This window comes from Branchiostoma floridae, chromosome 9 (assembly GCF_000003815.2).
Source record: "Branchiostoma floridae strain S238N-H82 chromosome 9, Bfl_VNyyK, whole genome shotgun sequence".
In the NCBI taxonomy this organism is placed as follows: domain Eukaryota; kingdom Metazoa; phylum Chordata; class Leptocardii; order Amphioxiformes; family Branchiostomatidae; genus Branchiostoma; species Branchiostoma floridae.
Genome location: NC_049987.1, coordinates 1,876,197 through 1,902,387, shown reverse-complemented (window position 1 = coordinate 1,902,387; position 26,191 = coordinate 1,876,197). Strand labels below are relative to the sequence as shown.

Below are 26,191 nucleotides of genomic sequence, written 5' to 3'. Positions count from 1 at the left end.
TGTGTGGAGATTGAATATAGACATATGCATTCTACATTCACATATTTTTTTTTTTACTCGCGTGATCCCCCAGTAACTATTCGGCCACCAAAAAACGAGAGAAGTCGGCCATTTTGAATTGCACTTGCCAACCTACCCAGGGTGCATGCCATATGTTAAATATTTACTTCATTAACAACATCATATTTTTACGTTTTGATTTTCAGACACGTTCCCACCAGTTATTTCTGGACCAGAGGCCGTGTATGTAAACCTAGGAGATGTTGTGGAGATACAAGTCAACGTCTCTGATCCCGCCGGCCTCAACCTGACGATCGAAACGGGCGACGAAGTACCACCGGACGTCTCCGTCTTTATCAACGACAATAACGTCACCCTTTTATGGAATGTGACGTCCGACGAAATCTTCAACCTCCAGGTATGTAGCTATTTAATCGATCTCGATTCCGTACATTTAAAACATCTTGAACATCAGTAAACGTTGTCACTTAACACTGTTTATTTTGTTTTGTTTACAAAGCATTGATATGCAACTTACATTTTCTACCTTATTTACTTTATATATTATACTGAGTTACTTGCATCACTAGTATGTATTTCTTTGGTTTCTTGTATGATATTATTTTAATCTTCGATGCATTTATATTTGTTTTATGTATGTACCCAGTGCTCATCGAAACCCGCTCTACTGGCGACATGTGTCTCTGGATTAGTACATAAAATAAAAATAAGTGAAATTATTTTAATCTCTACGACTGGATAAGTAAGATTCAGAGATCACTTCCGGACGTTTTGAGTGACATCTGTCTACTACAGCGTCACTGGAATACTTGTACTCATCATCCGGGCATGACTCTTTCCCTCCATCCTTTCCAATCCTCCATAGCCTTGGGCAGATCTTCAGCCGAGCAGTCAGTATCTTGTATTGAAGTTATTTTAATGTCATTTAGTAATTAATATGCTTTTTAATTAACAGCTCATGGCGACAAACACAGAGAACAGCTCAGCTGAGTACTGGCCTGTTGTCTACATGTGCTCCTGTAGAAACAACGGGTCCTGCAACACCAGCAGCAGCATGGACCCCTCACTTGTCAGTGATGACGAGAGGTACACAGTCATTTATATCTATTAGCATGTGTAACAAAAACCTTTCATGTCCTTAGCACTACGTAGCCCTTGTAATAAAGTTTGTGCCTATTCATTTATAAGCCAAGAGACTGATTTAGAGCTTCTGCATGGAGATTTTATCAACGATATTCATAAAAAATCATGTTGTGTCGGATGGGGAAACTGCGAGGAATTTAACCCTGAATCAAAAGGTCCTAGGATCGAATCCTGTCATGAGATCGATCTGGTAACATTGGGAAAGTCTTGTAACTCCACTTAGGTATAAATATGGGTACCTGGCTTCGATTTGGGAGTTTTAAAAGTCTCCTTCTTATAACATCCAGGAGGTAGAGAACTCACGCCCCTACGGCTCAAAAGGCCCTTGGCTTACCTTTACCGTCTGTCTGTTCTTTGTTTGTAGCACATTAAAGTACGTTACGAACTTAAGTGCAGTTCCACATTGCCCCTGTGTTTTACAGCAAATAAGAAAAAAATGCCTCAACTATGTAGCTCTTGGCATGTGATGCTGAGCGTTCTTTTTCCTTTAGGGGCAGTTCATATGCCAATACCCGTTGCTCCATAGTTTTTTTTTTTTTTCTTGTAGGTTCATCATCCTGGAGTGTGTGTGCCAGGATGGCTATACAGGTCAACACTGTGAAACTGATATCGACGCCTGTGCAGCGAACTTCGACCCTTGTTTCCCTGGAGTGAACTGTACGGATCTACCCCCGCCAGCTGATGTGGATGGGTACGAGTGTGGAGAGTGTCCTGTGGGATATGAAGGCAATGGAACAATATGTCAAGGTACGATATATACATCGAAACTCCCATTTTGAATAATCCATCGTCCTGGAACCACCCTGTAAGGCTTTGGTTCCATATCCAAAGTAGGGCCCAGCCGTGATGTTTGCGGAAACGAAAAATAGAAGTGTTTACCGAGGATTATATAGTACATAGACTATACCCATGACTAAGTTTTTCCCATTTTGTATGTTTTGTTGCCCTTTTTATCATATATTCCGTTTCCGAAAGATAGCCGACCGGGCCCAGGTTTCGGAACAGGCATTATATGTACAGCTTCAAACATCTACCTGTATGAAACTCAGTTTTTTGGCGACGCCTCAGGGGCGGAGGCATTTTCTACAGTATTACGATCGCTTTGAAAGAATTTAGAAAATTGCACGAATGCATTCCCTTGGGAATTGATTTTTGGCCAAACATGGGGGTGTCAACAGTGGTATGTAAGGATTATTCTAGCTGTTTATTTATTCTTTGCTTAGGCATTCTTTGTGTCAGGGTTAATGGTTTAAGAGAACGGTCTTTTCACATAGCCGGGAATGACTGCACTTCTTGCATATCATAGGCAGTACACACTGTTACAGATTATTACGTTTTGCATGCTTTATGAATGTTATAATGAAGACCAATATGTTCCAGCTCTTTGCCGTTATTTCTTATACAAGCTTTTGCTTTTTACGATTTGGAATGACATGATTTCAAGTGGTTGTCGTTTGGAGTTATAAAAAGTCGTCTGATTTTGAGTGGTAGAAAAATAAGATGTTTTAAAGAACATAATAAAGACTAATATAGCACAGATTTTGCCAATTTTATTTGAGCTTTTCTTTTTGTAATGTGGGATGATATGCTTTTACGAGGTCAAAAAAAATAGTTTAGACCAATATGTCAGATTTTTGTCGATATCTTTTTTTACAAAGTATGAAATGATGTGCTTTCACGTGGTTGTTGTTTGGAGTTATACAAAGGTTGATTTTGAGCAGTAGATAAATCAACTATATATAAACGACCTCCCTACCAGTTTGTCGTCTATTGCTCGTCTGTTTGCAGACGACACCTTGGCACACAAAACTATCAGCTCGACTAGGGATCAGGAAATACTTCAAGAAGACTTGGATCGTCTTGCTGAGTGGGAGCAAACCTGGATGATGAGTTTCCATCCAGACAAGTGCCAAGCACTCCATATCACAAGGAAGAGGGTCCCCCAAACAATGAACTACAAACTTCATGGTCACACTCTTGTCTCAACCAAGGAAGCCAAGTATCTAGGAGTGACAATTACCTACAATCTCACTTGGTGTACGCACATCGCAAACATCACCAACAAGGCCAGCAGAACCCTAGGGTTTCTGAGAAGAAACATAAAGGTAGGATCCAAAAAGATAAAAAACCTTGCTTATGTTACATTAGTCCGACCATTACTAGAATTTGCTAGTCCCGTTTGGGACCCCTATACAGCAAAGGATATAGCGAAGCTCGAAGCGGTCCAGCGTAGGGCTGCCCGGTGGGTGTCAAACAGGTATCGACGGTCCTCCAGTGTCAGCGAAATGCTCCACGACCTTGAGTGGCCAACACTCCAGGAGAGACGACGGAGGGCCAGATTGGTCACTTTTTATAAATACCACTCAGGGGAACTGGCTATTAACTGCAAAACGAGTCCCGCTCCACAAGCTAGAAGTTCGAGATCGACCCATCCCGCAGCATACAAGGTACCGACTAGTAGAACCCAATACAGGCAAAATGCCTTCTTCCCACGTACAATTAGAGACTGGAACGGCCTCCCAGCGGAGGCGGCGCTATCCCCATCCTTATCTATGTTTAAATCCAAAATATAATCCCCCCTCAGTCTGCGCAGTGAACCTCTCCATGTTGCCACGGCTGCAGATTCCTCAAAAAGATGAGGTTGGCAGCCTAACCGAAAGAAGAAGAAGAAGAAGAACTGTTTTACATACATACATACATAATTCATCCGGTTTAAACAATTCATACTGTTTTAAACAAGACAATAAAGACCAATATGGCACAGATTTTGGCCGATGTTTTTTTTTTCAGCTTTTGCTTTTAAATATTTCGCTTTTCACAATATGGAATGATGTGCTTTCACGTGGTTGCCTGGATTTGAAAGATACGTAGGTCACATGTTTCAAGCAAGACATAAAACCAATTGATAATTCCATGTTGTTTAGATTCTGCTTTGAAGACTACTAGGACTAGCACAGCTAGAATAAAGGAAGGACGCAGAGACAAGGTTTTCCGTACACTTGGCACGGGAGACTGTTAAAGTAGTTTGATGTTACTACATAATGCTGACTCAGCTAACTTCGGTCACAGCTTGATACATAATAATTGTACTGCATATTCCTATGGGGGTTTTCTCCATTAGTACATCCATCTCCGGTTCGATTCGGTCCGTCGTCGCTGAGGTTAACCTTATGTACGGTTCTTAGATGTACATGTAAAATCAACTACTACAATATATACACTTAGATACATAGCCATAGTATAAATCAACTCAAAACGAGTCCGTGAATTCTCTAACTAGTTTTAGATTTTCTATGGTTGTAGCAGCGCAATCGATTGGCTGTTCTAGATCTGCTACTGGTACTCCCCTCTCGTTGCATTCCTCCTGTCGACGGCGCTGTTCTGGGTGATGTGTGGCTCTCCTACTTCCCGACTTAATAAGGCGCAGGGACGTCTTTTCCGGTTCCTTCAGCGATGCAGCTCGTCTCACCAGCATGCAGGGGAAGGACTCGACTGACTTTCCCTGCCGTGGTAGGAGTCTCCGTGCACGTTGTGGTGGGACTGCGTCGTCCTGATGGACACGGGTACGGGTGTCGGGAACACCTCGTCGTTGTTGCTCTTATCCTGTATGGTTATTGTCTGGTGGGATTAAGAGAGAATACAGAGATCACATCGCCCGTATCATATACTATATATACTATCATATACTGACAATAATGGTTTATTCCAAAGTCACCTCATAAATTTCTCACCGTCGTAGTACGACTGGTTGAATGCTCGTCACAGCTAAGATGTGTTATAAGAGCTGCTGTAGAGAGAACAAAAATAAAGGAAAAAGAGTCGCAGTACTAGTATGTGGCGTGGCGGGGTTGTGGAGTCATGGTGGACATTTTTACGAGTGCCAGGGACATTTTGTCTTCATCACTCTTAGGAGAACACACACACACACACACACACACACACTCATGTCAACATGATCAACTTAGCTGATTGATATATTCCAACAAGTCTGCATTGATCCCAACCCTATGTCTGCGCTTTCATAAACCTGGCGCACTCACTACCACACTGACCGGTTAAGTCCTCCCATCAGTAATGCAGTCGCTGGAGCCATGGAGACCACGGCTGTTTGATCTGACTTCTACCCTGAACATGGATGAAAACATTGAACACTGTCAACTACCTCTTACAATGGGATACAAAGTTAAAGAAATATTTCCAAAGAAGCTGTGTCATCCATCTAATCAAGTACTTAACCCTACAATTATTCCAATTAATTTCAAATCATTCATTAATTTTGTTAACTTCTTCGAAAGGGTTGAAGCTCAAATTGCCAACAGGAGAGGGAAGATGGAGAAGCACCTAGGGAAGTGGGGAAAACTTACTACAAATGATACACCAGGCTCTATTTGATTTGTATTTTACTTGTTGTATTTTGGATGGTTCACCTTTTGTTGATGATTTGTAACGTTACTTGTGAATAAAAAAAAATGATAAAAAAATGTTCCAGTCTGCACAAGCTGCCCAAGTATAAAGTCTATAGAACTTAGGAGACACTTTCTCCGACTTTGGGTTAAAAAAAAATCACCTATAAACAAATAGACAAACAAATCAAAAATAAATATGAACAAAGAATACGATATTAGAACGGACTTACAGAAGCAACATACAAGAAGACGCTGACAAATATGACAAAAGATTTATCATTTTCAGACGAAGGAAACCCCTTGGCAACCAACTTCCCATAATCTATACTAATATACAAAATTTACTATTAAAAAAAAAAACCACCTAAATGTGTTATCGTTGTTGACCAGCTGTTGGTGTCCTACGTGAACCAAGGCGCCAACCGGTCAGTGTGATAGTCATCTCAGCTAAATTATGTTGTAGAATGTTCATCTCAGGAGCTGCTGTAGAGAAATCACGAACAAAGAACAAAGATAAATATTGCAATAATACTAGCCTGGTTACCAAACCCCAGCCCGATCTCCAGTATGTATCATGCAGGGTCTGACAGGATGACATTGGAACTCTTCTCAATTTTGCCCCTTCTAGTGGGCAAAAATACTCCACCAATAGAACAGTAGCAGGATCAGCAGGAGGTAATTACACCCTACCATGATTGGTTAAAGACCCCCAACTGTATTTTTTTAATCCATAACAGTGACCACTAAGTACCTGATTCGTTACTGTGATAGCCTGCTGACCAACTGTGGTGTGTTGTAGCTGGCTACCTGTGGTGTGAGTGGTGATAAATCCTAGGTTCCCCTCCCTCTGATCAAGGGCCTTCGAGAACCTTTCTATCCTGCCCGACCCCAACACGAAATATATTTGAGGTTGGGGTATGGTATCCAGGCTACAATAATACTTGTCTTTCTTGTCAATTCGTAAGAACACAAAAAGCAGATTAGATCATTTACACTTTATATATCTATCGATATTCCTCTCTATCTCGTACATATGTCATGTGTTGATGCTGACACACGGTATCTCCTCAGACATTCCCACCTTAATTAGTACCAGACAAGCCGGATGGTCCGGGTCAGTACCGGCCCGCTAGCAGTTACCCTGGGAGCCAGACAGGACCGGGTAGCTAGCGAGGTTTGTTAGCAAGTTTTGTCGGGGAGCCAAGGAAGGCAGCCCGACAATCTCACATGATCACTCCGGGGGAGTTTAAGCCCGAAGGAGTTATCGCTACCCTTTCCTAAAGGGTAGGTCCTAGCTGCCTGATCCCGGATGGCCTCCAGGGTAGCTAGCAGTGGGAATTCACGACAACCCACAACCGTAAACAGAGCAAGAAATAGCATTGTAATATTTGTACATAGTTGTTACTCCAATGGAGAAAAATATTCTATCATCATCTGTTCATCAATGAAATGATATCTACCCCCAGTTAGGCGTGTTGCTTGTGCGATTATTGATTAAAACATATAAACTCTTCCAAAAACAGATCTCATAAATGTCTTGCTGAAGGTAAAAGAAAAACGAATAAAACCCAGGTCTTTAAAGTGGACGTTTATAACTGAAGCCACCTTGTTGTCGTGCTGTAGGGATATTTCCATCACACAGGTTCCGTCTGCGAATACGTAAACAAACACAATCAAGCACAGATATCAGCAGCGGCCTGACTCACACATTCTTGGGTATTTCACGTATATGGAACACTTAAAACGTGGGTAAATCATCATCATAGTACAGGATGGCTATAATCAAATATTAGAGGCTTGGGTCAAATGCTGAAGGTTTGGACAACGTATTGATGCCGACCCGACTGCTTTATTCAATTTATTCAACAGACAGAATCGCTCAACTACCTTCACACGAACTTGTCGACATCTACATAAGCCAGTAACCTGTAACAGTGATGACGGATAGAGTACTGTACTTGTCGGATAAATCCAAACCACATGTGAAGTTAGTTATGTAAGGAGGTTGACAGCCCATATTTAGAAGTAAACCACGTGATCAAACCATATTAAGAACAGACTGGAAATAGCAGCCAATAGTAGACTAGCTGTTGAGAATAGTTAAGCGTGGGGCAAGATTCAAACTGTCTTGAGTAAGCAGCCATGGGTTGAGGTTAGTAGACATACATCTTGTAGCTCCATTGTAGTAACTGTGTACATGTAGTATAGCCGCATCTCTGTGTTAACCGTAATAATAACTAGACCATTGTATTTAGCCCTGTTGTGTATAGCATTGTGTGTATTGGGTGTTCAAGTATAGCAAGACATACAACACGACACTTACGAGCGCAATCAAACCTGGATTGGCGTCCTTCTATGTATATAGTGTATTATAGTCGCTAGTATATAGATAAAGAATCCTACCTCAAGATCTAATTGTTTCAAACCATAAATTCATCATACACAAAGTGACAATCACAAGGGCCAAAAAAGCAAAGTGAAGTAAGTCATATATAAACAAAGAAAATCAGACTGTACTTACGAAACCATGACCTCTTGGCGCCGCATTTCGTCCCCAACTGATTGGTTGTCCGGTGCGAGATGCTTTTCATATATATCCCTCCGCTGCTGAACTGGGTCGGCTATATACCAAGCAAGAAATCACAGAAAAGATTCATAAGCCCTGATACAAATATATCACAATCTAGAAATCATGTTGATAGTTTAAATACGAACACCCAGACTGAGCTTCGCGACTGTTTTGTACTACTTTTGACGGCGCTTGTGTACCTCTTTATCTGAGGATGCTATTAGGTCCGGGCCAGTTTTACACAAACCAGATGTTGTTATGCAACCTTAATAAGTCAACAGTAATCACAAGTCCTACTTGAATACTTCGTAAATGCTCAGCTAGAATCAAAATCCAATGTGACTTTACACATATGACATTAAAAGTTTTTGTTTTGATCACAAGATACCAATTTATCTTTAGATTCAATTTTAATTCTCTGTTCTGAGTGTTGCCTGAATGACATATCGTAATCCCCTACGATGCACCTATTGTTCGAATGATGTACTGCGTATATTTCTCTTCGTCAAATCAACTTCTGAACATAAAACAATACAGAAACAGATCAAAAGTCAAAAGTATGGATGTTAGGTAATAAGATTCCCTTCATGATGCGAGACTGCCCCCCTCCCCAAAATGAAATCATTTAGAATACAAAGATGATGCAAGCATTCTTGGTCTATACGGTCAAAAGTTGAAATAGGACATGCAATGGGCTTTGTTCCCCACCCAACCATACGGAATGACGGAGTCGGGGTGGATCACAAGTTGTTTGTTGTTGTCTTGTCACCAGGAGATATAAATCAACACACGAACCATCGCCGGGAGACTTAGCTTCTGGCAAAACAAAAGACTTTAAAAGGCAACAAGAACAAAAACACTTGTACACGTCTTAGGTACAATTGCAGACGAGAATGTGTCACAAAATTGCGGATTATATAATGGTAACAGTAATGATCATGGTACTACAAATCGCTTCCTAGTTTTGCCTTTATAGTTTATTCTATACAAAAACACTAAGCATTGTTTTTGTTTAGACCAACTTTCCGGTACCGATTTGCACTAACCTTGGATGGTTCCTCGTCTTCCCGATACCTTGAGGCGAAGCTACTGGCCCGGCTACGTGCACCAAGTTGCACCAACATCATCCTCGGAAAAGCTCTTCTCCGAAATTCGGAGAATTCGCCAATGCTATTATAGCGCCAATGTGTGTACGGCGGGGAGAACTGAGTGCCCCGGGACAGCTCCCCATTTGTCCCCGGGACGCTTGTCTAGTTAGCAAAACGATGATCACATGACTCGGAGCACGCACGCTTAAACGGGGTTCAAACACAACTCGGAGCACGCACTGACATGTAACTAGAACTTCTCGGGACCCAAACGTGAGCATTCTCATAGATCACGAAAAAGAACCGCAAGAGTTCATCATCAAAGAAGTTTTCTTCAACGGAAGTTTTATTCAACGGAAATGCAGAAACTCTCGTGAATGGTCTCGTGAGGTAATTTCCAAAAAATGAATGCTACTTCAATTACTGTCTTTATACCATTGTGACCGCGATCATGGTGACGTCTGTATTGCGAACTTATCCTAACCGTTAACAAATCCTTTGTCTTTCTTCCTTACCCACGCCATAGCACCCTTCCCCACCACACCCGAGAAGCAGTAAATAAAAGATAATAACTGAACCACTCATACTCTTACTCTTCAAGAAGTAAAGCGTTAATTTTGCAAGCACAAATTATGTCATTGTTCTCGCTTGCGTTGTCACAGAAAAGTTCGTCACAAATAGTAGTACATGTACATGTACGTGTAAATGTTCATGTTCATGCTACGATACGCGTTGTTTACATAATGACAAGCAGCTTTATTACACTATGAAATATCCATACGTGTGTTGTGTTCACCTGTGTTTGTATGTTTGTGATTGTTTGTGTCTACAAGATAACCCAAGAACTGCTGCTGAATGGATTGGATTTATACTTGGTCTGTTGGTAGGGTGTGACAAAAACTGCAAAAGTGCCATGATAATCTACGTCAAGATTGAGGGCACTCAAAAAGAAGAAGAAGGAATAATTACATCTTTGGCCCCCTAGCGGTTTCACTTGGAACTGCAGTGGAACTTGATTTTTTTATATATATCTCGTGTTCTGAACAAGCTGTGTTTACGATTAACGGTTGGTAGATAGCTCTTGTGCTAGGAAAGAATGACATATGTTCAAACCCCCCAGCGGTTAGTGTAGAAATTGCAATGTCATTTTTGTCAAAATTTCCTAAGACGATTACTCAAGAATGGAATAACGGATTTTCAAGATTATTAATATGTATGTAGCTTACACAATGATGTACAAAATGAAAGGCAAATTGTGCAATATAGGAGGTCATTTCCAGAATTAAGGTGAATGCGATATATCCGGAACAATTCTACCCGTCTTCAATATCCTGCAGTTTAGGGCCCAAGGCTCGCCCTTCTTCTCTCCTCGCGAGCTAGCCTGTGGTTACACAATCTCTCGCTGCCTGTGGTTAATGACCCCTAGGGCGGCGTCAATATTGTAGTGCCGGCCGCTAGTAACGCGATTTTAGACAGGCTACTCGCGAGCTGAGACCTCAGATATTTTGGGCCCTCCTTCCTAAGCACTTAGTGGTTTCATTCGGTGGTTATAACAAAAGACCAGACAATCTGACACCATATACACCTCATGGCAGGTCATTAACCCTTAATCAAAATGCGTCGCCTATAGGTGTCTTTTTTAGACACCATTACTTGTTCTATATTGCGTTAGTACTTTTTTGCATTTTTCTCGCAGTTTGGCTTTATATGGAATGATAAGATACTTTGTATATATAGTGTCTTTATTTGAATTTCTACATTCTTAAACCTTGCATCTAGATGTGGATGAATGTGAGACAGATGAAGGCCTACAGTGTCAACATATCTGTATAAACAACATTGGGAACTTCACCTGCGGCTGTCACCCCGGGTATCATCTCTCGGAGAACAACTTTAACTGCTCCGGTACGGTTAACAAGAAAATGCTACAAATCTCATGTATTCAAATTTGTGTAGTGGCAAGATAGTGGTTGTCTAGTAAACTCTATCGATCATGGCCTTTTGTTTCAAAGGATTCTTTGATTGACTGAAGTAAAACCGTGTATGGTTCGATCTGATATTATCATCATATAATGAAGATTCATAATGTTCTATGCCAGATGGGAGAATTCCAAAGGATCTATTGTACAGTGAACTGGCTACTGGGACAAGAACACGTGGCCGTCCCCACCTACGTTTTAAGGATGTTATCAAACGGGACTTAAAGGCCCTTGACATGAGCATCAACACATGGGAGTCACTTGCAGCAAACAGAACTCTTTGGAGACAGGAAGTCAAGGAGGGACTGAAACGGGGGGAAGCAAAGCAGAGACTTGCATCAGAACAGAGACGCTCAAAACGTAAAAACAAACAATAAATACATTGTGTAGAATTAGTACTACTCATGGTCCTGCGAGACCGACGAGTGCCTTTACTTATAATGTTCTAAATGTTGAATGTCGCTCTCTTTCCCTAAAATGTAAGCAGTACAAATATACATTGGTAGGTAGAATAATTCCCGCAGTACGAATTGATATGTTAAAATTTTCTCTGTAGTATTAATCGATGTACAACCACTGTTCTTACGTAGCAGAACGAGTAGAAATTGCCTTAGCTGTCGTAATGAGAGAGATGGCAGGCGATCAACATAACATCAGGCGGTAAAAAACGATTTTGACACCCAGTAAGTCCTCTTATAACTACGGCTCTTTTCCCGTGGCATCAAGTAATCTAACACATAAAAGCGCAAATCCAATTGCTTTTAATGGTTTTCCTCTAGACATCGATGAATGCTTTATCCCGAACAACTGCAGTCAGCTATGTGACAACACAGACGGGTCCTACAACTGTTCCTGTTGGGACGGCTTCAGTCTGGATGCAGATGGACAATCCTGCCAGCGTACGTTCTTGGTTTCATGTTCGCCGTTTTCGCGTTGCCAAATCACCGCGAACTTAAAACCACCGCCAACATTTTTCTATGGCAGTAAGAGACTACAGTGTCTGGTGCTACCGCGAACAGTTTCTTTTCTACTACCGCGAAATTAAATGCATTTACAGTACTTAGCGCTCACTCGGTGCTTATAGTAACAACCCTTCCTTCGTTGCTTTAAGAATATGCTGTGACACCAACAAGCTTCATAATATGATTATCATGCAGATATCTCATGTTAATTCTATTAGATCGATTAATGACTATTGATTATTAAATATATGTAAATGTTATACAGTAATATACTACCAAGTTGGTGGGACATGACATTAAACCTTTATGATTAACATGTTTGCGAGACTAATACTTATGATATTTTTGAATAGCAAACAATCCATGTGAGGGAGGTACTGACCCCGGTTGTGACCCTGAGGGAGGCTGGTGCGTGGTGAATGGGACCGGCACGGCGGTCTGTGTGTGTGAGGCCGGGTACGAGTTGGCAAACGACAGCATAACATGCCTAGGTAAGATACAAGAAAGTTCAGGTTGCGTTAAAAAGAAGAATTGCTATTTGATAAAGCGGTATATATCAAATAAATGTATTGCTTTGTTTTAGTTTTTCTAACATAAGTGTAGAAATTAGGTTTGGCATCTACGTTCCAGGTACATATAGGTTCACCAGAGTGCAATGTATTTTGCCTAAATACTATAAATTTAGGTACTTGATCGATGCTTAAGTTTTTTTAGTATATGTACTGCTAATGTCTTATCTACTGTGTCTAGTTATGCAATATGATTTTACTCCATTCTGTACAACCAACGGTATTTAGAGGTACTACTGCTCGGGTGTAACTCTGCGATGTTGATTTCATGAATAAAGCTTGAAAGATTGTATAAAGTGCATTTTATAGTAGCCTGTTTTCCTGTTAGAGTTCATATAACTGTTTAGCTGCTTTGTTTCCAGATAAGAATGAATGTGAATTGGGGGAAAGCCATTGTCACCAACTTTGCAACAACACTGTTGGAGGATACACTTGTTACTGTGAGGATGGTTATGAGTTGACAGATGATCCTGCACAACCATGCAAAGGTATATACGTATACGTATACAATGATATTGTATAATCATGGTCCATAACGTGCCAACTACAATTATTGGTAAATAAGAAAAAAAGTGATGCAAGGTGATAATCATTTTCTGATTTTTTCCCCGGAAATTGATAAATCTTTTTGTATACTATATTTATTACCGTGAGTTTGATACATGCATCTTTGTTCCAGTTGTACCCGCAAAACTTTTGATCTTGTATTGGGTAGTTTACATATTGATGCTTGTATATGCCAAGTATATATTTGTATGTCGAACTAAACATGATTTTGTATGTCAACATGATTTTCACTTCCTTTAGATATTGACGAATGTTACGAAGGTACCAACAACTGCACCTTGAATGAGATCTGCGTCAACATACATGGAACATACTACTGCGTTTGCGCACCAGGAACATCCATTTCAAATGGTGTCTGCGTTCCAGGTACGCATAGATTCCCCAGTGTGCAGTTTCTTTAGTTGATGCCTCAATATTTTAAAAGATACTTTCCACGCTGTAAATGTTTTTTTAAGTTTTAATTTGTATAGATACGCCGGCCTACAACGTATTTTTTTAGGCCTCCATGTCCAAGATGTATTAGAAGCTTCGAAGTCAAAGTCACCATATGTACTTTATTACAACCTTGGTATGAAATATACAATAAAGTCAATCATCATTATTAATGTGCATGTGTCTAGAACTAAATACCCTACCGTTATCGCAAACCACGCTATCTGGGAGCCAGTGCCAGGGACGGGTGTATAATGGTGAGCATTAGTGTCAGATCTTTCATGTTTAACTGCATATAAATAATTATTTTGCAGATATACCCGAGATGACACCTCCTGCCATGGCCACTGAGCCTTCGTCTACCGCCAGCTGGCAGACGCAAACTGACAAAACTACTGATGGTGTGACAGCGGCAACTGATGTTGTGACAGTGGTAATGCCGACGACATCGCCGAGTATCGCTGGACCAATCACAGAACAACACGTGGCAGGGAGCACCACAACCATCATCATCAGCGTCCTCTCGGCTTCAGCCATACTGATTGTAGTCGCTTTGATCTTTTGGCGCATGAGGTAGGAAAAACGCCTGGTCATAGTATTTGATCTTAGGTTTATTCAGTATCTAAAGAAAATGACACATTTTCTTTGTTTTCCTTCAAAAAAGCCTGCCGAGAATTGAAATTTCCTGCTTAGACTTTCTGTCGTCAAAATTGAAGGACAATGCTGATTACAGAGAGAAGCTATGAGAGAGATGTATTTATTGACTTATTGGGATAGCAACAATGAAATACATGGCAAACACAGACAGCGTAGCTGATATCAGGTGCCAGCACTTATAAGTATACAAATATTTACGCCTCTCATAGAATAAACATAATTGAATCAAATGGTCAACATATACCTTAAATAAAATAGCAAAACTAAATCTTTATTTCTTTAATTCTTTATTTGAATTTACCACATGCAAAAACAAGTGGAAGGGAGGACAAAACAGGTGTACCAACACCTTTACAAGTTGTCCTCCCAAAAATCTAAAGGCAAATCTTATTGATTAGAAGATTTGCGAATGTTCCCATGTTCTGACATTTTCAAGGGTCCCTGTATATCTTTTGTTTCTATGATACATATTTTTTTATCTTTTTGACGTACTCAATAATTCTTCCTGTAGTACCCGAGTGAAGACTGTTCAACTGGCGGGTAAAAGCTATCCGGGATCCACAGACGAACTGGTCGTCAAGCAGATCCGCAAATCCGAGACCCTGGAGATGAAGAGGATGTGATGTTTGTATACATACCGCGATTTGAAGTTTCTCAATATACATTAGATGTTTGACGTTTATCACAGTAGATACATGCACAAATTGATTTACATGCATAAACTGATTAAGGTTTACTATAGTAAAGTGATTGGCACTTGTCTTTACAGCTTAAGTAATTATTGTTTGTCTATAAACCTGAAGTGACTAAAGCTAGTATTCATACATTTAGTAATTTGTGTTTGTATAATTAAATTGAGTAATTGACATTTGCCTGTAAAGATTAAGTGATTAAAGTTTGTCAATATAGTTCAAATAATTTACGCTTGTTATAGAGATTAAATTGATAGACTGCAACCTGGCGCTTGTAATAGAAGGTTTGACATAATGACACCCCTACCTCGAGTCATCTTCGTTAGGAAGTTCTTCACTTTCAAGGCAAAATGCGACAATATGTATACTGCAATAATTAGACAACTATGCTTTAAACACATAAACTTCTTCTATGTTCTATGATATCGGCCAATACAGTCCCTTATTCAATTGAAATTGTGAGGATTAATGGGCCAACAACTGGTCAGGACAGAAAGTATACTAATAAAGGTAAATACAAAGGAGCAAATAGATGTAAAATTATTATTGATTCATAACATCAGCATAAACATATTTTATTTAGACAAATGAGCATATTAAACATGCTGATGTGTATACGTTACTGATCTCTGTGTGTTTATTTTTATCAATAGGCCAAAATGCCTTCATTACGTTAAAACCAAGGAGTCCTAATTTACTAATCCAAGCCACTAAATTATTATAAGCAATGCACTAGAAAACTAAAAAAACAACAACAAATATTTCAATATAAAAGGTATTACCTTAAATCATTACATGTTGCATGAGGTAAAAAAAAAACTTAGGTTTGGAATGTTGACGCAGTGGTTACGTAAGTTACGTAGACACTGATAAGAATAAATTTAAATAATTTTGGTGTCTTCCGTTGTTCATAGCTGACTTTGTCGGCAGCTAAGGTCAGACAACTTGTCAGTAACTAGGGAACAACACGCACACTTTGCCTCCTGGCGGAACCGGTTTTTCCAGTTTTGGAAGCTGTCATGTTACCCACTGCACACGCCTTACTTTGGAAAACATTGTGTTAAAACTTTATTAGTTTGTGATAAATGTATAATGCAAAAATTTGTAATCAAACGTTATCTACTGGAGAATAAAAAAAAAATGTTTAGTTCCTTGACCGAGTTATGTACATCAAATGTACAATTTAAGTCTAAATCTCGCGTGAGTTAATGCCGATTAGGTTGCAGAATGGGCTGCTATGTTTACTACGTCGTCATGTAAACAGGTGTAAACAGAGCGTGCTTGTCAGCGTGTTTGTCTACTAGTCACTTTGCTACAACATGGAGGATATAAAAGCAATGCAAGAGGTGAGTCTAAGTATATTTACCTAATCATATCTAAGATTGCAATCTAAATGTATTTCATGTAGATTGTGTTGCTATAAAGTCAGCGTTGTCTGTGAACATAATATAGTATTTTGTGAATGACTAACAAAATTGAAATCAGCACAATTTTTTTCCGAACTGTTATATCATTTCAAATGCTTGCTGAAGAGGGTATTGAAAAAGACATATATTCATTTCTGCCATTTGATGCCCCTGTACCTCAACTGCAAATAGCTTCCTCTGTTGGCCTCTCTGTGGGTGGTGGCGTAAGTGTTTTTTTTTAGGGGAGGGGGGAGGGGCATTTTCACCATCGCGGCCAGGTTTGGGTTTGACAACCGCAAGGATCATATGCGGGGAAGGGGATATGTGCAGAGAAGCTAGAGTTTCCCCTGCTGTGGCAAGCAAACTCCTAGTCCAAATTGACAAATACACACCTCGACTCACGCACATGCAAATGCCTTCAAACTACATAAGCCGGTGGAGTTAAGATCTTGGTTCCAGTTACATTTAGTTTGTAGCTTTGAATCGAGCATTTTAAAGGGCAAGGGCTAGCATCATCTTTATATATGGCAAGGTTATATTTTGGGTAGAAACATGGTGTTTTGTCTCTTTATGTTGGTTAGCAGCATATAAGTAGAGTAGTTTTGGACGGAAATTCATGATATTTGGTATTTAAGTAGCGGTTGCAGGAAGGAAGGTCCTGTTCGAAAACGGTTCACATGGAGGTTTTCGTCGGCGCTAAAGTGGGGCGAGTGTGTTTGTGTGTGTGTGTGTGTGTGTGTGTGTGTTTGCGTACAAGATAACTCGCGAGTTTGTGGATCGTTTTAATTGATTTGTGGTAGTTATGTGGGGGTTAAAAAATGTCGGTCAATTTCGATACTGGGCCTCCTGGCGCTTTTCGTCGTCGCAGCAGCGGGGCGAGTGTGTATGTGTGTGTGTTTGCGTACAAGATAACTCGAGACGGTGTGGATCGTTTTGTTTGATTTTTGGTAGTCATGCGGGGGTTTGGAAAAGGAAGGTATTGCAGCGGTGGTTCAAAGTTGGCGGTAAAGGGTCACAATCTACGAGTTGTGGATACGTCTTTGGGCATGGGGGAAGTTGTGCAAGTTCGGGCCCCCTATAGCAGCTTGTTCTGGTCTGCAATGGGTGATTTTGGTTTTATCATTGGAGGAGAATAAATCAAGCAGATGTTGGTGGATTTGCATTATTTTTAGTATGCATATACCTTAGGAGATGATTAGAATTCTGAAATGTGTGTTATAGAAATCTGGGTTTCATTCACATGATTATTGAAATAACTTAGAAATGAGGATGATTTCTAGCCTTCAATGGAATTTCAAAGACACTGGCAGCACTTCAACTGGCTGCAGCTGTGTTTGGTAGCAAAACATAGATGTTATTTCTGTTGACATGTTTTTTAGAGTTTTTTAGTTTTATCCTAGCAACGCCATGACACGTGCAGAGTTTTTGCAGATTTGTTTGACCTTTGAGCTGGGTTATACCAATGAGTTATAGGGGTTATTACACTATTGCAACCAACCTTCAAATGCAATTAAAAAACAGTTTATCTGGAGATGTTTTGCTGTCTATTGCAAACACACTCGTTTGTTAGACAAAAAAATGTCAACCAAAACTAACGCACAGCTAGATGACAAATAGATCAAGAAGTTGGCCAAATAATTATTTACCATGGGATAGGACGGTGACTCTGTAGCCGAAAATAAGCTTGAACCACGCTGGAAGTAATTTGGAATGGATAAAGGGGAATTTTCAACCGCCATATACACACTCTCATGCAGCTGTTTAATTCTGGTAGGTAACCCGTTGCTCTAGTAATACATGAATGAGAGCTTTGATCAAGACACTCTCCATTATGAACCTTGATGATTTGGCGAAGGTATGTGTTTTGTGAAACTCTAGTTATATATACCCTGCTACTAAAACAACACGAAAACTTGCTGTCATATACACCTTTCTCACGCGGCGGCCATGATAGATCGAAGAAGAGGTCAATGAGGCAAACAGACAAAACTTATTTCTAAAATCAGCTCCCATTTACTTTTTCCCCAAACCACACAAATTTTCATGATATAAGATAGAATGATAAATATTACAAGAAGTGTTATGCACCAAAAGATGTAGCAATTTAGAGTAGTGTAGACTGACCCCATAGTCCCTTAAGAGATGCAAAATAACAACATAATAATGCAAATTTTTAACGAATTTGCAGCCATTCACTTATTGGTCGATTTCCTAATTGGCAGGCTGCCATTGGTCGAACTGCTAATTATGACGGACAGCCTTTTGTTTGCCACATTGAACTCGTTTTAGATCTATCATGGCCGCCGCGCGAGAAAGGTGTATATTGGCCTATGTGGCAGATCAGCAGCAACAACAATCATTCACTTCATGTGTTCTTGTTTTCACGTTGCGGGTTTCTGATGAACTCACGTCCATGACGAAGTCTACTGCTTCTCATCCCTTCAACCCACTTGAAAGACGTGTGACGTTTGCTAAAAAGGATAGCACGATTGCTGTGTTCGACAGCAAACAGCACACCTCTCGGATCAGCCAGCACTTCGGACAGTTCGGCAGGGCCGATGGAGAGTTCCATCGTCCAGCAGGAGTTATAGTATCCAATTTAGGAGAGATTTATGTGGCGGATACAGGCAACCAACGGATACAGGTGTGTTCAAAGTAGTGTTGATTTTAGAAGAATCATAGCAAACTACTAACAAACCCATTCTAATGAGGAAACCAGAATAAAGATGAAGATTTTGCAAAATCAGGGACACCTAAATATGCACGTTAATTTCTTTTTATACGTATGTACACATGTATCAGTAACTCCATTTTCACTCTCTCTCTCTTTCAAGATATTATGATTTTATAGATAATTTGCATTTAATTAACAATGTTAGAAATAGTTAAGTTATACAGAAAATGAAGCTTACAGTGTTCACTTGGAAGTTCATCTCTGTTTGTAGAAGTCATTATTGAACTACTTTATCTGTAATATCCAACACAAAAATTGGACTTGGCTAAATTTTAGACTGAGCAGTACCACTCTATGTCAAGGAATGAACAATCTGCTGCTGGCGTGACGCCACGTTATGTAGATAGAACACGTGACTCAGTGAGCAGCTTTACAAACATCTCTGAACAGAGACGGTGGGCGCAATAGTTGTCCTGCAACTTATGACCCACTGATCACTGAGTCACGAGTTCTATCTGCATTACGAGGCGTCACGACAGCAGTGGATTGTTCATACTGCCGCAAACAAAGACTGGTGCTGTTCAGTCCATTTTTTGTGTCGGGTATTACAGTTAAACTAGTTCGAGAAGCTTACAGTTTAATTTCTTTCTTTTCTACAGGTTTTTGACAGCAGTGGAGTGTTCCTCCGTTTATTCACCACGAGAATTAACGGATACACAAAGTCCTGTCCGACCGGCATTGCGATCGTTGGCAACATGTTTCTCGTCACTGATCCAGTCAACAACGCCGTAAACATGTTCGACTTCCGAGGAAACTTTACTGGTCACTTCAGTGAAGACACTGTATTTGATAGACCAGCTAGTATCTCCGTTGATAGAACGTACGGAATTGTAGCAATTTCAGATCAATTAGGAGTGAGGATATTTACAGCGAAAGGAGAACGTAGAGCCGGAGATATCTTGCTAGCCGGCCATATTGGACCGATTGCAAATGAAGTCGCCTGCAACGGTCGTGGGGAGATCTTACTGTCGTGTTGGTACGACCACTGTGTGAAAGTCTACGACCTCAACAGTGGCTTCAAAACACGGATAGGAGGCAGGGGGAATTGGCTGGGTCGTTTGGAGAGGCCCCGTGGGGTGGGGGTGGACAGGCAGGGGAAAATTGTGGTGTCAGATGCAGGGAACCAACGAGTCCAACTGTTCGATCCTCGGGATCGGCTCGGGTTTTGTCGGCTAGTGGCGGCGCCGGCCGACGGCTTACGAGAGCCGTACGGAGTCCAGGTGTTGTCTGATGGGAGGTTTGTTGTGGTAGACAACGCGCTGAGTAAGGTTTTAGTGTCAGTAAGAGTCGCTGTGAGCCATGATGTTCATTTCTCTTCGATCAACACATCTACTCTGTGCCAAAAGGTACATTTGATAATAGGTTGTGAGATGAAAAACGTCCATGTTGTCTTTATATATGAAAGACGAATACGCTAACAAAAGGAAATTGTCGAACTCAAAGCTGGTATATTAAGCTGGTGGCGATCATACCGGCTATATGTAGATCCGGAAAAAACTTGACTAGAATGTTAGAATTACGACTATGTTGCCGTTAAATATAACTTGTGGAGTCTTCTTTTTCGCTTTGTTCTTACATTTGACAGAACAAATAGTGCTTATACTATATTGAATGCTGTACAGTTATGTTGTACATATGGAACAATCTGTAACAGCGTCTATTATATAATTGAAAAATGTTCATTTACGACTAAATGAATGCAAAACAACGCGAAGATATGTAAAACACAGCCGTCTAATAGATACGTTTTAGAAGATTTACACTCATGTATGTATCTTTATTTAAATGTAAGGAAAACCAATTTTTTTACAAATTTCATGTCATCTACGATATTCCGTATGTAAAAAAAAGTACGAACACACAGGAGAATAAATTCCCACTATTTTTACGGAGGTTATATCAAATCTGCCCTGTTTCTTTCGGCATGGCTACTGTAATGCCATAGGCCCTGATTTTAGTTCAGAATAAAGCTCAACATCAGACACCAGGCGGACGCCATGGCAGTAGACATCGAAACCATCGCTTTCTCACTACTGCTGCCAGGGGGCGCAGTTGGACATGGATCGTACCCATCAAGTCCTCGGCAAGAGTCTGCTTCACTTATCCCTAGACAATCAAATCAGAACATGTTGCAATGCAAATGTTATCCTGACAAATGACGCCTCTAACACAGAATAGTAACAACTTTTCCCCTTTAGTGGTGATCAAGGTCATCTTTTTTTAACATGACAGTTTTCTGATTTACATAGAGACATGCAATTGATTAAAATTATATGTCAATGGCAATTTCCAAACTCGGCAAAGTTTGCTCTTACGTAAGGACAATCTGAGACACAAACTATATAAAGAATGGCAAAACCCAGAAGATGAACTTAGACCTAAGGAGACGGTGGTCTTACACTCATTTTTACTTGTCACCACTCTCGCGAGATTTTTTCTCGCGAGAGCACATTTCACAAAAGGCGCCGGAGTTTGGAATTGGTACTTTTTGCAGTTAGAATATGAGAATAGTCTGTGAAAACACTGGTTTACTTATATACAATTTGGTCAAGCACAGCCCGCGTTAAGAAGAACCCACCTCTGTTGTTGAAGTAGTTGTAACGGACATATCCGTCTGTAGTTCCTATCATGGTTACGTAACCGACCGTGGTCAGTTGGTTGGAAGAAATGAAGTTTGCCACTTCAAAAAGGCATCTGAAGCAAGAATTAAAAAGGAGAAATTGATGAATATTTACTTGTCAACAGTACGATTTTTTTTGTTGCACCGGTCTGCAAAAAATTTGACCTGAAAAAAAATCATTGTACCGGATGTTGGACCGGTTTAGTTTCTACCAGGTTCCAGAAGTCGCTGGAAGTGGGTCGCGCGCTGTTCCCTAGCCGGTTGTACTCCTCTTGTCTGCTTACTCTTCTATTTCTTCCATTTCTACGGTTGTTTCCAGCTAAATATGGAGTCAGGTAAAGAGTAGGACCGGTTAGCCAATGAACATATCAAGTTGTCAGGCGTTTACACATTTCGGGCTTATATTTATACCTTTAAGGTCTGACATTACCTTAAAATAATTCATTATTTCTGTCTCCGGTCCGAAAAAAAAGAGCAAAGTAGAGAAGAGTTTCTATTAAGTTTCTACAGTCAAACTTATATAAGCGTACTCTATCAAACAAATTCTTTTGTTTGCCTTCAAATGCCAATGGGACAACGACGTACCGGTTAGCGAGGCGAGTAAAGTTGCAATCCGGGGTGTAGGTTGGGAGGTCATCCACGGTCAGAGACAAGGCGGCCGTCTGTCTGAGCAGGAGGTAGTGGTAGGTGTGGTCACCCGAGCAGGGCGGGGGCATGGGTCCTCGGTACAGGTCAATAATTGCCCCTGTACTCGGGTCTGCATTCTAAACATAAGGTTATTTGTAAATTTTAACGATTGAAAATCATAAGGCACAGCAAGTAAATTTTATGGATGACATCCTATGCAGACTGCAAAAATAATGAGATTGGGCGAAAAAAAACAAGATGGGTAAAAAAAACAAGATGGCAAATTTTCAAAGTAGACACCATAAATGATATAAATATGACATAACAAACAACAAGGCATTCATTCATATATATTCAAGAAATGAACTAGTGTAGTAAAAGTGACACTAGTTTGGTAGACTGGTATCACTAACCATGTTGGCAAGTACACTCATGACTTCCATATTGGTGACACTTTTACAACTATCCAGCAAGTTTCAAATCTGCACCTACAGTCAAGGCTACCTCTCTAGTGTCAATTCTACATACAGGTATTAGCTAACAACACAACAAGTGTACAACCTATTCACCCATTTTGGTCTATCTGACCATCCCTGAAGAAGAAAAAAAATTCTTGTTTTTTTTCTGAAATCAGGCAAAAATTAATGAGCGCGCGGATGTCATCCATAAAATATACTTGCTGTGGCCTAAACGATAAAAAAGTGCATGGCGCAACATCTACAACAACATCAACGGTAAGGAACGGCCGCTGGCTAGGTTATATCAAAGATGTTCACAATTAATTAATTTTTAATTAAACTGCCTAAAACTTATTAAGTCTATTGGTCATATGATAATGTATGCAAAGTTTACTTCCAAATATGGCATGTACTACTACTACTACTACTGCTACTACTACTACTACTACTACTACTACTACTACTACAATATACTTATATATACAATACAATATACTTATTCAAGCATGTTTGCCTCGCAGACAAACACTGTCTGAAAACTCCACAAAAATTAGAATACAAATAGAAATGCATTTTTTTACGTTACATATCTATTTTGATCGGTAACATTTGGAAATTAGATACAGCCTCGTTTCCGTGTTCCTCGCGAGAGTTTAAGTGCGCGAGATAAAGCGAGAGTTGTCAACCTGGCAACAGACAAAAACTGTTTGTACCGTTATGTTTGTGATGAGCATGTGAAGCAGTGGCTTTTCGTCCGTGCTGACATACTCATAGGGAGTGTCTGGGTCCACCATTAGGATGGTGAACATGTCGCCTGGAGGGGTAGAAGTGGATAATATAAATCACTAGATAATTACTCTAAGTCTTATAAAGTTAACGTCGCCTCGCTAAAGAGACAAAGGCAAAACAAAAAAGAGATTTATCGAGAGAGAGACAAGCTGGAGAACGAAGGAGAGGGAGGGAGATACAGGGAGAGAGGGAGGGAGAAAGAGAAAGAGAAAAAGAGAGGGAGAGAGAACATCTCGGAAGACAGTTGATAGGGACAACAACATGGCGGCTGAGACAGTTAGTAGGGACAACAACATGGTGGCCGAGACAGTTGGAAGGGACAACAACATGGCGGCCGAGACAGTTGTGACGGACAACAACATGGCGGTCGAGACAGTTGGTAGGGACAACAACATGGCGGCCAAGGCAGTTGGTAGGGACAACAACATGGCGGCCGAGACAGTCAGTAGGGACAACAACATGGCGGCCCAGACAAATGGTAGGGACAACAACATGGCGGTCGAGACAGTTGGTAGCGACAACAACATGGCGGTCGAGACAGTTGGTAGGGACAACAACATGGCGGCCAAGGCAGTTGGTAGGGACAACAACATGGCGGCCAAGGCAGTTGGTAGGGACAACAACATGGCGGCCGAGACAGTTGGTGGGGACAACAACATGGCGGCCGAGACATTTGGTAGCGACAACAACATGGCGGTCGAGACAGTTGGTACGGACAACAACATGGCGGCCGAGACAGTTGGTAGGGACAACAACATGGCGGCCGAGACAGTTGGTGGGGACAACAACATGGCGGCCGAGACATTTGGTACCGACAACAACATGGCGGTCGAGACAGTTGGTACGGACAACAACATGGCGGCCGAGACAGTTGGTAGGGACAACAACATGGCGGCCGAGACAGTTGGTGGGGACAACAACATGGCGGCCGAGGCAGTTGGTAGGGACAACAACATGGCGGCCGAGACAGTTGGTAGGGACAACAACATGGCGGCCAAGGCAGTTAGTAGGGACAACAACATGGCAGACCAGACAGTTGGTAGGACAACAGCATGGCAGGCTAGACAGTTGGTACGGACAACAACATGGCGGCCGAGACAGTTGGTAGGGACAACAACATGGCGGCCGAGACAGTTGGTGGGGACAACAACATGGCGGCCGAGACAGTTGGAAGGGACAACAACATGGCGGCCAAGGCAGTTAGTAGGGACAACAACATGGCAGACCAGACAGTTGGTAAGGACAACAGCATGGCAGGCTAGACAGTTGGTACGGACAACAACATGGCGGCCGAGACAGTTGGTTGGAAATATGCTGCAGCTGCTATTTCAACCTACCTGGCGATGCACCTGTAATAGTCATGGTGGTCGGATTGTTCGCAGTCTCACCGGGAGTTACGGGAACTGCCGTGGAGGCGACAGTAATGTTCCGGGCACTAGTGACAAGATACGAAAAAGAATTAACACACATTAGATATTGTTGATAAACACTTCTAGTATTTTTTCTCAATAAAAACAAAGAGATACAATGACAATGGTAACAATTGGTAAGGTAAAACAATAGGATAGAAAAGTCTTACCTTTGCCTGAAATTACGATTACACACGTCATACACCATTTCCGGGGCTGAGAACGTGACCGTGAAGTCCACCGGAAGATCGCCAGAGGGCACCCATGACTGGGCTAAGGGAGAACACAACCTTAATCATGACAAAAGGAGAGTAACCACCAACTTTAGCTATCAGTGCTTTATGTACAAAACACAAATGCGTAAGGCTTCAATACTAAACAATAATTGAATTTATCAAGTTCCTTTCCAGTGGCTAGCTGGAACTTTTTTGTATACTTACAGTTTGTGCATAACCTATAATTCTGGTCCCTCCACAATAAAACTGCACGTATACACTTGGACTATAGATTAAAGGCTAGTATTTTGGCTTGAGATCTATGTTTTAAATATAACATTATGTGAACTACTTATGTGCAAACATTTGTCTCGTATTTTCCTATAGATGATATCTATGTAAACTGTATAAAAACTTATGTTATACTGATAGAATGAAGAATGCATTTCAAACTATGATGACATTACATGTACGTACCGTACGACAGAACAAACAGTGTTGTGATGGTGGCAAAACTTAACAACATCTCGTGTATGGACCGCAACTGTAGAATAATGAGAACTAATGTTACTTCGCTGGGTGAATGTACACATGTACGAGCACATACTACGTTATCGAGCTGGTGACATGCAGCCGAGAAGCAGGCGGTAGCTTTAATATTCGTGCACAGGCCGTAAAATGTATGGTATGTCATGGGACAATAGTGAATATGACCCCTGCATACCGCCCATTCCTGCCTTTGTATCTTCTGATGTTTACATAACTTAAGCACGGTCACGGTGCGGTTTACATAGATAAGCAGTTTACCTTCAACATACGTACATGTATACTGTGCCAAATTACTTACA

General features: G+C 40.9%; 4 protein-coding genes and 1 long non-coding RNA gene across 6 annotated transcripts in view; 3 read left to right on the top strand and 2 right to left on the bottom strand.

The window, feature by feature from the left end:
• The window catches only part of LOC118422927 (mucin-like protein), a 30,808-nt gene extending 9,481 nt beyond the window's left edge, over nucleotides 1-21,327 (top strand). The window contains exons 14-25 of the mRNA XM_035830794.1: nucleotides 207-418; nucleotides 977-1,090; nucleotides 1,656-1,911; nucleotides 11,007-11,132; nucleotides 11,986-12,105; nucleotides 12,522-12,659; nucleotides 13,100-13,225; nucleotides 13,545-13,670; nucleotides 14,051-14,309; nucleotides 14,905-16,431; nucleotides 18,914-19,135; nucleotides 19,825-21,327. Of these exons, the coding sequence (XP_035686687.1) occupies nucleotides 207-418; nucleotides 977-1,090; nucleotides 1,656-1,911; nucleotides 11,007-11,132; nucleotides 11,986-12,105; nucleotides 12,522-12,659; nucleotides 13,100-13,225; nucleotides 13,545-13,670; nucleotides 14,051-14,309; nucleotides 14,905-15,016 (1,589 nt within the window). The 3' untranslated portion in view covers nucleotides 15,017-16,431; nucleotides 18,914-19,135; nucleotides 19,825-21,327. The remainder of the gene's footprint in view (nucleotides 1-206; nucleotides 419-976; nucleotides 1,091-1,655; nucleotides 1,912-11,006; nucleotides 11,133-11,985; nucleotides 12,106-12,521; nucleotides 12,660-13,099; nucleotides 13,226-13,544; nucleotides 13,671-14,050; nucleotides 14,310-14,904; nucleotides 16,432-18,913; nucleotides 19,136-19,824) is intronic.
• LOC118422523 lies at nucleotides 4,147-9,472 on the bottom strand. 2 transcript variants are annotated; one of them, XR_004831920.1, is made up of 5 exons: nucleotides 9,186-9,472; nucleotides 8,092-8,191; nucleotides 5,935-6,053; nucleotides 5,217-5,289; nucleotides 4,147-4,782 (listed from the first exon to the last, which is right to left on the bottom strand). It is a non-coding gene; the product is annotated as an uncharacterized LOC118422523 (long non-coding RNA). The 2 variants fall into 2 exon arrangements; XR_004831921.1 differs by having other exon boundaries at nucleotides 5,935-6,050.
• Nucleotides 18,905-20,819, top strand: LOC118422926 (tripartite motif-containing protein 2-like). The gene is made up of 3 exons (XM_035830793.1): nucleotides 18,905-19,135; nucleotides 19,825-20,505; nucleotides 20,811-20,819. Exons 1-3 carry the CDS (start codon nucleotides 18,905-18,907, stop codon nucleotides 20,817-20,819), a joined length of 921 nt encoding a protein of 306 aa, XP_035686686.1.
• LOC118422925 (phosphatidylethanolamine-binding protein homolog F40A3.3-like) lies at nucleotides 21,180-23,739 on the bottom strand. The gene is made up of 4 exons (XM_035830792.1): nucleotides 23,644-23,739; nucleotides 22,431-22,609; nucleotides 21,804-21,919; nucleotides 21,180-21,331 (listed from the first exon to the last, which is right to left on the bottom strand). Exons 1-4 carry the CDS (start codon nucleotides 23,737-23,739, stop codon nucleotides 21,180-21,182), a joined length of 543 nt encoding a protein of 180 aa, XP_035686685.1.
• A 241-nt stretch (nucleotides 23,740-23,980) lies between these two features.
• On the top strand, nucleotides 23,981-24,981 carry LOC118422923 (cell wall protein IFF6-like). The gene is made up of 2 exons (XM_035830791.1): nucleotides 23,981-24,758; nucleotides 24,821-24,981. The coding sequence occupies exons 1-2, from the start codon at nucleotides 23,981-23,983 to the stop codon at nucleotides 24,979-24,981; spliced, it is 939 nt and encodes a 312-aa protein (XP_035686684.1).
• Nucleotides 24,982-26,191: the final 1,210 nt, after the last annotated feature.

Excerpts from the sequence above, each read along its gene's own strand:
- LOC118422923 (XM_035830791.1), top strand. The coding sequence starts at position 23,981 with ATGGCGGCTGAGACAGTTAGTAGGGACAACAACATGGTGGCCGAGACA. Across the intron at positions 24,759-24,820 it reads CATGGCAGACCAGACAGTTG|TTGGTAGGGACAACAACATG; the intron begins GTAGGACAACAG and ends CGGCCGAGACAG.
- LOC118422926 (XM_035830793.1), top strand. The coding sequence starts at position 18,905 with ATGACGAAGTCTACTGCTTCTCATCCCTTCAACCCACTTGAAAGACGT. Across the intron at positions 19,136-19,824 it reads CAGGCAACCAACGGATACAG|GTTTTTGACAGCAGTGGAGT; the intron begins GTGTGTTCAAAG and ends TCTTTTCTACAG.
- LOC118422925 (XM_035830792.1), bottom strand. The coding sequence starts at position 23,739 with ATGTTCACCATCCTAATGGTGGACCCAGACACTCCCTATGAGTATGTC. Across the intron at positions 22,610-23,643 it reads TGCTCATCACAAACATAACG|AATGCAGACCCGAGTACAGG; the intron begins GTACAAACAGTT and ends CCTTATGTTTAG. Across the intron at positions 21,920-22,430 it reads TTTACTCGCCTCGCTAACCG|ATGCCTTTTTGAAGTGGCAA; the intron begins GTACGTCGTTGT and ends TTCTTGCTTCAG.